At 45.6% G+C, this 12,693-nt stretch overlaps 9 protein-coding genes across 9 annotated transcripts; 4 read left to right on the plus strand and 5 right to left on the minus strand.

Annotated features, from left to right (window-relative positions):
* Positions 1-113: 113 nt before the first annotated feature.
* BABINDRAFT_161575 (uncharacterized protein) lies at positions 114-2,293 on the plus strand. Its single transcript, XM_019128882.1, has one exon. The coding sequence runs from the start codon at positions 199-201 to the stop codon at positions 2,092-2,094; it is 1,896 nt and encodes a 631-aa protein (XP_018985235.1). The 5' UTR covers positions 114-198; the 3' UTR covers positions 2,095-2,293.
* A 190-nt stretch (positions 2,294-2,483) lies between these two features.
* On the plus strand, positions 2,484-3,559 carry VPS28 (ESCRT-I subunit protein). Its single transcript, XM_019128883.1, has one exon. The coding sequence runs from the start codon at positions 2,675-2,677 to the stop codon at positions 3,431-3,433; it is 759 nt and encodes a 252-aa protein (XP_018985236.1). The 5' UTR covers positions 2,484-2,674; the 3' UTR covers positions 3,434-3,559.
* A 301-nt stretch (positions 3,560-3,860) lies between these two features.
* BABINDRAFT_36396 (proteasome regulatory particle lid subunit) lies at positions 3,861-4,685 on the minus strand (the record flags this gene model as incomplete). The annotated part of the gene is made up of 1 exon (XM_019131769.1): positions 3,861-4,685. The coding sequence occupies one exon, from the start codon at positions 4,683-4,685 to the stop codon at positions 3,861-3,863; it is 825 nt and encodes a 274-aa protein (XP_018985237.1).
* Positions 4,686-4,914: 229 nt separating this feature from the next.
* Positions 4,915-5,194, minus strand: BABINDRAFT_161577 (uncharacterized protein). Its single transcript, XM_019128884.1, has one exon. The coding sequence runs from the start codon at positions 5,137-5,139 to the stop codon at positions 4,960-4,962; it is 180 nt and encodes a 59-aa protein (XP_018985238.1). The 5' UTR covers positions 5,140-5,194; the 3' UTR covers positions 4,915-4,959.
* Positions 5,195-5,465: 271 nt separating this feature from the next.
* On the minus strand, positions 5,466-6,852 carry BABINDRAFT_167015 (uncharacterized protein; the record flags this gene model as incomplete). Its single annotated transcript, XM_019130482.1, has 2 exons — positions 5,466-6,713; positions 6,766-6,852. The coding sequence occupies 2 exons, from the start codon at positions 6,850-6,852 to the stop codon at positions 5,466-5,468; spliced, it is 1,335 nt and encodes a 444-aa protein (XP_018985239.1).
* A 1,126-nt stretch (positions 6,853-7,978) lies between these two features.
* On the minus strand, positions 7,979-9,110 carry BABINDRAFT_176068 (uncharacterized protein). Its single transcript, XM_019131006.1, has one exon. It carries the CDS (start codon positions 9,029-9,031, stop codon positions 8,120-8,122), a length of 912 nt encoding a protein of 303 aa, XP_018985240.1. The 5' UTR covers positions 9,032-9,110; the 3' UTR covers positions 7,979-8,119.
* Positions 9,111-9,628: 518 nt separating this feature from the next.
* BABINDRAFT_161580 (uncharacterized protein) lies at positions 9,629-10,498 on the plus strand. The gene is made up of 2 exons (XM_019128885.1): positions 9,629-9,682; positions 9,732-10,498. The coding sequence occupies exons 1-2, from the start codon at positions 9,641-9,643 to the stop codon at positions 9,999-10,001; spliced, it is 312 nt and encodes a 103-aa protein (XP_018985241.1). The 5' UTR covers positions 9,629-9,640; the 3' UTR covers positions 10,002-10,498.
* On the minus strand, positions 10,256-10,705 carry MED22 (Med22p; the record flags this gene model as incomplete). Its single annotated transcript, XM_019132734.1, has 3 exons — positions 10,256-10,498; positions 10,552-10,616; positions 10,678-10,705. The coding sequence occupies 3 exons, from the start codon at positions 10,703-10,705 to the stop codon at positions 10,256-10,258; spliced, it is 336 nt and encodes a 111-aa protein (XP_018985242.1).
* Positions 10,706-10,925: 220 nt separating this feature from the next.
* BABINDRAFT_176070 (uncharacterized protein) lies at positions 10,926-12,689 on the plus strand (the record flags this gene model as incomplete). The annotated part of the gene is made up of 2 exons (XM_019131007.1): positions 10,926-11,249; positions 11,305-12,689. The coding sequence occupies exons 1-2, from the start codon at positions 11,057-11,059 to the stop codon at positions 12,687-12,689; spliced, it is 1,578 nt and encodes a 525-aa protein (XP_018985243.1). The 5' UTR covers positions 10,926-11,056.
* Positions 12,690-12,693: the final 4 nt, after the last annotated feature.

Consider the following 12,693-nt stretch of genomic DNA (forward strand, 5'->3'; position numbering starts at 1 on the left):
CGTAAGAAATATGGTGCGTTTATCATTGTAGATTCTGGTGGTGTGATATGGCACTACGTGAAAAATAGTATGAGAAATATGCACCACTCATATCTCGTCCTTTTAGTAGAGTCCCACAAGCCACTCTTTTCCCAAGTTTGAGGCTTAGGATTCTACCGGGTCAGATATATTGGGAGAGCCAGCACCTGCCTCTGCTTAATGATAAGAGGTATTCTGGGTATCCATGGCGTACAAAATCTTGACAGGCTTCGCATAGGCGTGAGTTCTCGTTTCTTTGGACACATCAGGGCAAGGATATGTCCCAGTCCAAAACACAATACACAAACCCCTTCCGAAGATACTTCTCCCTCGATCCACGTTACAGAGCGTCAGGTGGTTACCGGATCCCCGCAAAAGCCCAAACGCATCGAAACGGAAGCCTCCGAAGAGCTCTATAGCTCAGACGGCAGAGCTTCGCAGAGCTTAACGGCTAATGCTTTGAAATCATCTGTGTTAGCATTAAAGAGAAAAAATGTGAATGATCTTTCCCTAAAGACCAGAAGTGTTACCATGCCTCGGATCTATGTTCGTGGCCTCACAGACAACAGAGGCCGCAGGCTTGAGGTGATCAAAGCTGCAACAAACGTGACTTTTGATATTCAAGACGATTCTGACTGCTCTCTGATTGTTTCTCTACACAGTTTTAGTAGAGCTGAGGTGGACGCTGGGTATGCCTTGCTAGCATCCATGATTGCTGATTTTGACCGCAGCCTGGTCAACATCCCCGTCTCATCCTCGGTGCTTCGTCTATTGATTAGACATAAGGGAGAGCTAATGAGGCGGTTGACAAAGGACACAAAAACACATATGGTGTTGCACAACGATCCTCAGCCTTCCATAACTGTGTTCTCAGTTTCCCCTGAGCACACCGGCCGTTGCGTTACGCGGGTTCAGACCTATGAAAGTAACCGGAGGGAGATAAAATTTCCGGCGTATCTCCGCCTGGGTTTGATCGGAAAGGGGGGGAGTAATAAAGAGGATATTGAAAAGAAGACAAAGACTGTAATCTTCCTCACCGTCCTGGGCTCCGAGACTGATACTCTTTGTGCCTTAGGTGAAACTCGCGAAAACGTTGACTGTGCCATAACCATGGTGGAACAGATGATTGTTCAGCTCAAATGCAGCGCTCAGTATATATACCAGTCGTCTCGAGAGGAGGGTCTTACACGAACGATCCCGATTCCCGCTAGTTTGGCCCGCCTCTTCACCCACAACAAGTTTGAGATTCTCAAGACTGTAGAGAAGGTTTCGCTGGCGGTGGTGGTGCTAGAAAAACCCCTGGTCTCGGGGAAACAAGCGTTACAAGTTCAGGGGGATGTACGGACTATGGCAAATGCAATCCAGGCATTGGCCAAATTGATAGCCAAGCACACAGAGTCTTGCGTCCAAATTCCAATCCCAGAGGCGTATATGAGTGGGATCATCGGGCAGGAGGGTGCAAATATCCGTAAGATCATGCTGGAAACGCAGACTTTTATGACAGTTGAAGGAGGAAAGTCCCTAGTTATTTATGGAGAAACTTTCAAGGCCATTCTCGCCGCATCCGAAGCGGTCAGTCTGTGTTTGGCTCGCTTTCAGAATCTGACAGCCCGTCTCAGTGTACCTGAGGGGCTTTACCGCCAGTGGGTGGCCCGCTCAAACGGCGCGACGCTCCAAAGAATACGAAATACCACCAAAACGTACATCTTCCAACCACCAAACAGTAAAGATGTGCCGATTCTCATTTATGGTGAATCGCGGGAATCGGTTCATGCCGCCAAATCCACCATCGCCAAGATTATGGAAGCGTATATTCTGTCTTGCCAGACGGTTAGTTTCCCCTCAGCAATGCGGTCTGCCCTAGTTGGTAAGGCGAGAAGTGGACTTGTCGAGATTATGGATAAATCAGGGGCATTATTGGTGGTAGATCTAAGTGATCGAAGAGTTAGGGAGCAGCTGATTTATGTCTACGGGTTGCGAGCCGATGACGTTAACGGCGCCGTGGCCCTTCTTAATGAGAAGATGGCGAAGTTGAAACGAGGCGAAGAACGTTTACGGTATAACGATTACGAATAAATTAAACGATATGATAGAAAATATTTGATTGTATAGGCCGAGGGAATAAGTGACTGAAACGGATAAGGGTTGGCTTCATGACTGAAATGGGAATTAGGATAGTGCATAATTGATTACGAGTAAAATACAGCGGGTATCTGGGCAAGAAGGATCAATCGAAATTAAGGAATAATCGGTGATGGATGAACTGTTAGGTATCTAAGTGTTATGAATAGATAAATAATTGAATGGATAGAAGGATAAATAGGTGCTACGCATAGCCGAACAAAAAGGATGATAAATCAACTATTGGCGTTGCAATGCATGTGGATAGATGGCAATCACAGGCATCTGGGTAGGATAAATAGTAATAAATAGCTGGTTGATAAATGGCAGTCCCTGGACCTAGGTGACGTGGATAAATCCTAGTGGTGAATAAACCCTGCAATAGATAAACATATAGAATAAAAACGTATTCTAGATCTTACGAGAGGTACCCTGGCTACGTGCAGATACCAACATGTTTATTTGTCTAGGGCTTATCATAAACCGTATCAAGGCTTGAATCTATCCCAGCCCTGTTCCTACCTTTTATACCCTGATGCCCACCCCACCACCATATGCCCCTACATCCACATCGAATCCCTCGTTCAACTTCGTCACGTCCCAACTGCATCCTGACAAGTTTGACCACGAGTTGGATCTCTCTCACATCGCGGAAACGACGCTCGACTCGCTCTCTGAATTGTATTCGATCATCAAGACGATCAATATCCTCGAAAAGATGTACGTGCGGGACCTCATTCCGGTGAAGGAATGGTACACCAATACCACATTGCGGCTCCTCAACCAGTACCTGACGCTATTGGGTAATCGTGCCATCCAGGACGAGTTCGGCACGTTAGAGAGCTTCGTCAGGACATACGACTTGGATGTCCCATTAGCCGTAACCAGGTTAGAGAGAGGAGTGCCTGCGACGCTAGAAAATGGTACACTTAGGGCTTCCCCCAACAGCGGTACAGCTACTCCTGTCGGCTCGGACGTTCCGGGGCGAATCTCGGCCCGCGCTGTCTCCTCTATCACGGGGGCGTTCATCACCTGCTTGGACAACATCAAGCTCAAGTTTTTGAAAAAGGAAAATCTCCACTCGTCGCTTGCAAACATCATCACTCAGATCAACTCTGCGAATGGGGATGGGAACGACTTGAACTTTCCAGGAAAGTCCAAACTCATCACATGGCTCATCAAGATTAACCAGTTGGCGAACCCCTACGACGAGTTGAGTGAGGAAGATGCGGATGAATTCATGACAGATGTTAGTTATGCGATGGAGGGATTTGTGGAGAGCCTTGAGGGGTAGCAGCATGACGTAAGCCATGCTGATTTGGTGCTGGCAAGCGGATTGTTAATACCATGGAACATACCCCTGGTAATGTAAATATATAATAAAAGATATCATTGATTGGTAAAACTAATATTAATATGCTATCAGGTTGGTAGAAACATATGTGGCAGTCCTATGGTAAACCAATTGGTTGAGTTCTAAACAGGTGCTCGTAGTTATCCAGGTTTTGGAGAGAGAGCCGGAATATCTCATGGATAAGAGTACTATAAACCGTGCACAGCTTTACATCTTTGGATATTTGTACGGAGAATATGAAAGAAAAAAAACGGCATTGCTAAAGAATTACACTGGTTCATGGGGTTTTCAAGCGTTTGCTTATCTCTGTTTTGATGGATTCTCTAGACGTCCTATCTCAATCTTGTTACATAAATTGTTTTTTTTTCTAAACAATCGTTTCAATCTCTGAGGCGTAGCCAAGCACGTTCTTAATGATTCTGGCGTGGTTGCTCTCCTCAGCGCCCTCCTCCGCCTCGGCCGCAAAGTGGACGACACCATTGTGGAGGGTCCAGCCATACTCTTCGGCAATCTTGGTCTCGATCTGAGCACCTGAGAAGTCGTGCAAGTGCAACAACTCCTTGATATTCACGACAGGCAAGCTCAGGTAGGACTTGGAAATGTTGGTAGCAATTTCGGATCTCAAAGAATCGATCAAGACACGCTCAAAGAGCTTGAATTCGGCCAACGGTAACTCGCGCTCGTCGGCGGCATACAACTGCCAGATCTTGATGTAGTTGCCCTCCATCAAGTTCTTCTCCAAGTTAGTCGGGAAACGCAAAAACTGGTCCGACGCAACCACCTCCGCCGGCCACGTGTTGTAAACAAGCTCCAATTCGCTGTGGAACTTGGAGAACTCACCCTGTGACAACAAGTACAACAAGTACAACGAGTAGATCTTGCCCACCTGGGCGTCTTTATTCATGTTTGTGATGTGCGCGTTTCCGTAAAACGCCTTCAAGTAGATGAAGTACTGTTCGAACTGCGCAAACTCGGCCAAGTTGATCGATATGAATGCACCAATCTCCAAGATCTTTTTGCTGATTCTCAAGTCATTGTAGTGGTTCTTTGTGGTGTCGGCATTGGTGAGTGGTACGAGCAACTTGTGCTTGATGAGGTGGAGCTTGATCGCCGGCAAGAACGCAGCTGCTTCCTCGTACTTTTTGGCTTCGTAGCTCTTGTACAAGCTGGCGGTTAAGGATTCTAAGGACATGGAAATTTAGGGAATTGGGATAGATGGATATGGTTGACTGTATCCCCAAGCTTAGATATGGTCGTTTTCGCTTTTGCCACGCGCTGGACGCAGGACACCAGGAAATCTGTTCCATAACCCGGAAGAGGGCCAGAAAGATATTGGGATCAAATTGACAGTATGCCTCATATTTTCTCATATAAGAGGTACATGGTGAGTTTATCTTTAGTGGGGTAAAATTTTGTCTAAAGGTGTTGCTAATAGGAAATTTTTAGTAACGGTGCACTGCTCTCTGTCATATACAGCGATTTAGCGTGTGGCCGGCGCTCATCGAAAAGTACGAGAAATCCTTGTATACCACCTCTGTCACCGCCAGCAAAACCTTTTCATCTGAGCTACAATGCAGCAAAGGGAAGCCCCTTACTGCAGTGGTGAAAAAAGAAAGTGCCTCTTCTTTGTGGCTTCCCTTGGACATCAGGCTGTGACTAGTAACCTAGAACTTTCCAATACCAACAAGTGCCAGTTATTGTGTAAGTGGTGGGAAATTAGTGGTTGTGGTATTATCGGAAAGAATTTATTGCTACAAAGTATTCAAGTAGGCTCGAATAATCTTGGTGGTCTTCAGGGCCATTTTACAATTTACTTGAATGTACATGTATTAGTCATATATTGAGGATGCCTCTTGCATCTGAACCATAAGCCCCCCCTTTTGGGGCCTAACCAAAGTAAAACGTAGAAAGTAAAGAAATTTGTTTCAGCTTATGAGTAGAAATAAAACAGCTGTAGGTATTAAAGGCATGATCAATTAATATAGTGCACAATTCCCCCACCTTTGCCCTTTTTCCCCATGTACTTCTCGCTGAGCCCTAAGCGTACCCAGTCATGGGTATTGCGGGGGCGATAGAGAATCGGTGGCTTGACAGCAAACTGTCGGATGAGCTCACTTTCGGATAGCCCATCCATGTTCCCAAACTGCTTGATACGGGACTCCCATTCCTTGAAAATCCACTTCAACAAATGGGTGGATACGATCCGGTCGTAAGGGCTGACTGTGATGGGAAGGGTGACCTCCTGGTCTTTGGCATGCGCAAACTTCAACTTGAGCACCACCTCGTATCTCACGGTAAACAATCTGCCCGTAGAGGTAAAGCCCTGAGAGTGGGTAATCGGCACGCCTATATCAGTGCTTGTATCTTCCACGAGAGTGGTATTTGTGATAACCCTGTTGAGCAAAGGATTGCCCTTCTCGGGACTCCCCTTGGAAGGTGAACCGGGAGGCATGAGCTGCGTCTTCAAGATTTCATTCTCAACGGGAAACTGGATGCTTAGTTCGTGCAAAACACCGTTGGAATCGATCGCTTGCTCGCCGAGGTCTTTTGTCACCGAAGCAATCCGCAAGGTTTTTGACGCCGGTAGTCCGCCTTCATGGCACTCAAGAATTTCATTCAACGAAAACTTGATGGCCCGGAGCCTAATCTTGTCCGTAGATGAAAACTTACTTCGCAAGTCCGAAAGCGCTTTGCGGTTATTCGCGATGATTTTCACGTACATGATCAACTCCTCGTGGGGCCCAATCGCGTTATTCGGGATGGAGTACTCGATAGTGGTCATTTTGTCTGTGGATTGGATAGTTTGGGTGATGGGTTCGTTGAATTGTCTGAAGACTGGCAATGTGTCGAACTTTTTGATCGCCACCGGGAACTCTGTGGAGCAGGTTTCTGACTTGGGGCCCCAGGATGCAGTGATCATCAAGCTGTGTGTCGTTGTGGCATTCCAACGAGGGAATTTTCCGCTGGAGGTGATATCCTTAGGCAAGGGGATTATAAACGGGATATCTAGTCCCAAGGCTTCTTCGTATAGCAAGCCAGCTGGCGGTGTGTAGGCGGTGTTATTTCTGTGGAGGTTGTAGGTTCTTACGACGTCGTTGCTCCCGAACCCAGAAGAGGGGACAGATACAAACTGGGTGGTATTTAGGTCAATCGTAACGGCCCGTACAGTAAACGGTGCGCTATCCCTGGATCGAATCTCAATGACTCCTTCTAATCGAGGCTGAAAAGACGGGTTAGTAGCTGGGCTGAAGCAGTTTCAACACGATACATACACAGGTATTGGGCACACCTGGACATCCCCGGACCATGCTTTGGTTGGAAGCTTTCAAGCTTATCACAAACGGTGCTGTTATTACCATAGTGCATGTGTATTGAAGCCTGGGGGCTTGTTCGGTGTGTTATTCGGAATAAGCCTCAGAATGATAGTAAATCAGGTTATATTGAAGCTATTAAAATCCAGAGAGATATTTATGGCGGTAATGGCCACTTGTAAGATAATTATGTTCTGTTTTCATTAATAAAATGGCAAACAAACAATAGTTCCCTCTCATAACACCCTCCCTTCTGCCCGCATGCGACGCATAGCCAGCCATGTAATTAAGCCGTCGTGATGCTTTCCTGCATAAGCCTCGTCTCCTCTCCCCATCTCGAAGGTCCTGGTGTTATTACACCGAAGGTATCCTGTACGGGAAGTGAAGAACGCGGGTGTCACCATAGGCTTCCTCCTACATCCGCGGCGGGTTAGGTGGTCATGCGGCTAGTTGACCGAAACCTATGCCTACTTTCACTAAATTTTCCCGCTGCCTGCTTGCGTATTTCGTCGGCGCTCATTGCTGAGCTAGTGCATTCCATGATTCGTATATACACAATAAATATGTACATATGGCACTCTAGGGACTATATCTAAATCTTTTAGTTATCTATTTGGTCTAATTATAACAATGTTTTTAGGTAAGGTGTATAAATATGCATTATATCACTAATAATTCGGTTTTAACCATCCGTAAGTATTTAAAAATATTTATACTTTATTTCTCATTTTATTATACATTAGCATATTTTTACAATAAATTAGATGCATTCATATACGTATAAAGGATTCAAATCCATAGATACATGTATACATGGGTAGATTGAGTCTATATATATAGATTGTCGATATTGATATCACTACTATTCGTCGTGGAAATTTTCATCGATGGATGTATAACGAGTCCCCTCCAAATATATGTCGTGAGCCGCATGTACATGCATAGCTGATGTCAGTGCTTAGAGCTCAACACCGTTTCCATTACTGTGTAAGCGCATTTGTGTTATACATGGTTGCTGTTTTACGATACTACACTAAATATATAATAAAAAAGATGTGTATGAAATTAAGTACCGTGTCTAGCCAATGTAATGAAAAAAATAACACAAGAAAAACCCTGTCCAAAGAAAATGTTAAAAAAATGAAGTGAGAGAAGAGCTATTCGTAATTGCCGAGGAGGAGGAGATGCAAGACACCACAATGTCCCTTAAAACAAGGGGTGTAATTACGGAAGGTGAGTCCCTTATAAAGATGCGAAACGATGAATCAAAATTTGAGCAGAATACCCTGACTGTCACTAGCTGGGCTGGGGGTACTCAGATCATACGATCTGCATAAGTGTTCGTAGAGAGGCCATGTAATGGACTGTTGCTCATAGAAAAGTTTTGGGAAATACGGGTTTCATTGTTGAAGGAGATAATCTCGCTTCTCAAGTATTCCAACACCGGGTCAAACTTCCCTTGGGATAACTCGCTGTGCTTGGAGATTTTTGCTTCGTAGTTTTCATTGAGCAAGAACATCAAGTTAGTCGAGGCCTTTTCCACAAAGGAGCGGATAATCATGAGCCATGTATTGGAGATTTGTTCGTAGGCGAGGAGCTTGCTGTAGTTAAATTCCGGGTTACTCCAGTTTGGCAATTTATGCAAGAAGGAGGTGATGGCTTCAAGGAATTCCAATGTGACAATGTGGTTAACCTCAACTGGCGGTAAGTAGCTGAGAGTGTAGTCGCTCAACGCCTCGTAAAAATCGTCCAAAGAGGGTTTGATTCTCAAAAATGCATAGTTGGAGGATGGGTCCACCTTATATGGCAAGCTGTTTAAGATACCGGTCAACTTGTTGGACAAGATGGTTAACGAGTTCGTCACGGACGGTTTAGGAGCGATATCCACAACTTCTTGCGCCAACTCGGGCCGCTTGTGGATGATTTGCATAACCATGCTCTGCAAGTCTTCCTTACTCATAACTTCGATCAAACGGTGAATGGGTAACTGTTGACCTCTGACATACGGGGTTCTTGATTTTTTGAACTGCGAGATCCTTCTAACCAGCGGAAGGTGTGTGCGGGACGAGCCGTGCTCAGATTCGCCATCATCATATCTTCTCTTTGGTCTGGGAGCCGACTTGGTCAACATGGCCTTGTGCCAGTTTGCTGTCGAGCTATCTTGGGCCGGAACCAGGGCAGCTGGCTGCGTGGACTTCATGCCCCAAGAGAAACCGGAAGACATCATTGTTGTGAGATAGTAATAGGGATGGACGGGGGGACAAGATGAGTCAGATGGGCGATATGTTTTTGTGACAGGTGGAGAGCACCTGAGTAACAAAGGGAAAGAGAAAGGATGTTTTATATGTATAAGGCAAAGATATGGGTTTGCAAACGTTTCCCGTAATGTAACGTGAATGTGGCACTGCTTTTGATACTCTGTCACTGTTGCAAATGGAAGCAAACTCGAACGGTGAAAATCCTTTGCATTTCGCCCCATTATCCCCGTCGTTTCTTTTTCGCTTTCTTAGCACTCTGTGCGCGCACTGCCTTACGACCGCGTGGATGGACCACGCTGACGAGCAAGCTTCTGACTGGGGTTATAATATAGGATGCTACTCGAACCTCTCAGCATACATCTATTCGCTTTTAATCTACTCGGTCACGAGTAATCTGAGGCTTTGTACTGTATCTCTCGGAGAGAGCAAATTAAGGGGACGATATCTATGCATGCGCCTACCAAACTTTAAAGATTCCTGTAGGACGGCATAGTTGAAGGTCTAAAAAAAGTCCCATTAACAGTTATCCCAAACAACAACTGCACACGTATAAAACGCATACAATGGTGTTCACTGGAATGCACAAAGATCCTGGCACCTTGAAGAGGTTGAACGAGGAGGTAGGTATGTTTTCGGAGTCTCCCCAAGAATAGAAACTAATGGTTATAGCTTATCATGTCGTTGTTCATCGGTGGGTGCAAGGGGGCAGCTATTAGTATCGCTTCCTCCATCTTTATGAGATGGAGGTATCCAACTTTCCGTAATGCCCGGTTCCAGGTGCACTTGGCCTGGCATGTGGCCTGGATCGGCGCCGCCTCCGTGTGGGTGGCTGAGTCTCACTTGATTAAGTTTGAGGAGCAGGTTCAAAGAGAGCATTTGATCAATCGGAAGAAGTACCTAGACCAATGTGCCGAGGAGGGGAGATTCATCGAGGAGTAATCCATATATACCACCAGTACCCGGGGAAAATATCCAGCATTCTACAAAGGTATTTGCTCGTTTAGCTATTACGTGTATTCCACTCTAACACAGGGATATCGTTGGGAGAAACCGAAGGTTTCCTACCAGACAAATACAAACGTTCATCGTAATCTTAGCCTTAATTTGTAGCTCGTATGGGTAGTCATTAGTCACTCATATTAGTTTATTTCCATCGCATAGCTTTCTGGTCGACACTCACTTTCATGGCCTGCTTATCGGATAACGGTCCTTTCGACACTGCTCACCTTTTCTATCAAGTCATTCATCTTCAAATCCAAGTTCCGTTCTAATTCGTTGTATTGGTCATCATCTAATTTCAACTGCCCGAGGATCCAGTTTTCCTTTAAGGTTCGTGTCACTGTCAACAACTCTTCGGCCAATCGTATGATCGTGGCAGCGTTACTCTCAATCTGTAAAATCTCCACTGCCAAGGTTTCTTTTGGCTTCCCTTCAACCTGCCTTAAGTTAGTAAGATTATCTCAGGGGAGAGGTATAATTCCCAACGTACTGTGGATAGCTCGATGATACTGAATAACTTTTGCAACATAAGAGCCGAGTTGCCGTTCACCTTCTCTACATGACTGTTAGTGACCACGGATAGATTTGCTGGAAAGATTTGCTGGAGATAACATACCTAGTAGCGCTAATGGCTTCTTGTGCATGGTGACCGAAGGGTGCGAGTAATAAGCTAGTGGTTGGTTTCTTGTGCAATGCCACTAACCGTTGCTGGTTGAAATATCAACATTGCGGCGCAGGAAAATGTGGTGAAAGACACAGGCGTGTGGGGACCCACGTGGTGCGGCACCAACCCTAACGGTTATCAGACATGACAATCTCGCTTTTGTGTATCTGTCGCACTTAATACTGAAGACTCTCCGAGGGCAGACATCTTTCCCGGGTTCCTCCGACTCCAATTGCCAACTTCCAGGTATAAAAATCGTTAAAAATGCTGGAGAGGAGTAAATGTTGAGCCCCTGTTATCCTGGATTGGTGGATCCCATAAGCAGCGAAATATGGCATCTGAGGGTCTGGAGTCGGAAGCTCACGAGAAAAACCTTTCCATGGGATATTCCAAGTTTAAGAATGGGACCGTTTTAACCTTCCAATCTTCAATCCCCCCAAGAACTCTTCCGAAATGGGAATATGGCACCACCAGGCTTGAATCAAGGGATATCTCTTCTTCCGGATCGTTCTACCCTTTGGAGTGTTCGTTTACTACCGAGATATATCCCATGTATACACAAACACTAACCCTATACAGTGGCAGGTCAATTGGTAATACCTCAGCCGGATGTAATCCAAAACCAGTTGTACCCAATTTCCCAAAATTTGGCGGACAAAATATTGAAGCATCGCAAAGCTATAGATAACTCATTATGGGTGGCCACTGAGAAGCTCTCGCAGAACTTGGTATCGCTGTTATTGATATTTCTTGGTCCAAGCAGCATTAGCGATAAAGTCCAAGCCGAAAGCTGTGCGAAGTGGATAGGTTCAGGGTTGAGAGGGGTTACGTCTCATGATGTTGACCCTCGTTCGCTACCCCCCAGCATCCAGGAGTATTACCCCTGCGACAAGTACTATTTTCATCCAGAAACTTGCAAATTCCGTCCAACCCTTCCCCTTGAATTCCCACACAGCATGAAATATCGAGACATGAAGTTCTTGATGCGAGCTAACCTTGGTGAAGCCGATTATAAGGCTAGCAACGCGGATGGAAAAAATGGTACAGTTCAGAGTTTTCTTACCCAACACGGGCTTCCACTTTGCCGGTCGATGCTATCTGAAATGGCAAAATATACGGCTATACTGGGAGATATTTCCGACATTATCGCACCCCAGTATCTTTCTGATTTGTACTCTGCGTCACTTATGGGCCCCTCTGTGATTGAGTCGCAAATACACAGGGAGTTGGTCTCTGGCGTCTCTTACTCGGTGGGGATGGGTGTCCTGAGGAACCATGCATTGTCATCGAACAAGGTAAGCTCAGAGAAGATCAGGGTGGCGGTTAATTCGATTATTTCGACGAACGAACCCCACAGCTTCCTCTCCGTGAACAAACTAGGGATGGCTTCTTGTGTAAGCACTGCTGGTAATCCTGATACGTTTATTGTTTTACCCGTAGCAGCCGTCGGTGTACTGGAATGGAAGCAGCTATTTGACATGGTATACGACGATATTCAGATCGAGTGCGGGGATGGAAAGTCGCGGTTTCGTTGGCACCAAAGCGCAAGAATCGTGATTGATATCGGGATGATCGAAAATGATACCGATCTTGAATCCAAGTTTGATATAGTGAAACAGATATTAAGGGTACCAGGGCTCCGCAGGCGGATTCTTGGGTTTCAAATTGACTCGGGAGACCACTACGTTCCCAGCAAGGAGATTCCAGTAAATCGAGAAGAAGCTGCGGTCCAGATTCCCTTACTTACCCCAAAGAGTAGCACCGAACAAGGTACTCCTAGTTTGCAGCATGTCTTGTCTCGCTTGGTATCGAAAATTTCCAAGCGACTAGTGCTCAACGAAGAAACTCTTCGCAGTAAGGCGACGGATATCGATACCCATCGGTATAGGTATTTCATTAATGCCAACCTCTTTATTGAAAGATTACTGGACTTGATAGCGACAATCAGAGGAGAATTAGAATAGAAAT

This window comes from Babjeviella inositovora, assembly GCF_001661335.1.
Source record: "Babjeviella inositovora NRRL Y-12698 unplaced genomic scaffold BABINscaffold_6, whole genome shotgun sequence".
NCBI classification, from domain to species: domain Eukaryota; kingdom Fungi; phylum Ascomycota; class Pichiomycetes; order Serinales; genus Babjeviella; species Babjeviella inositovora.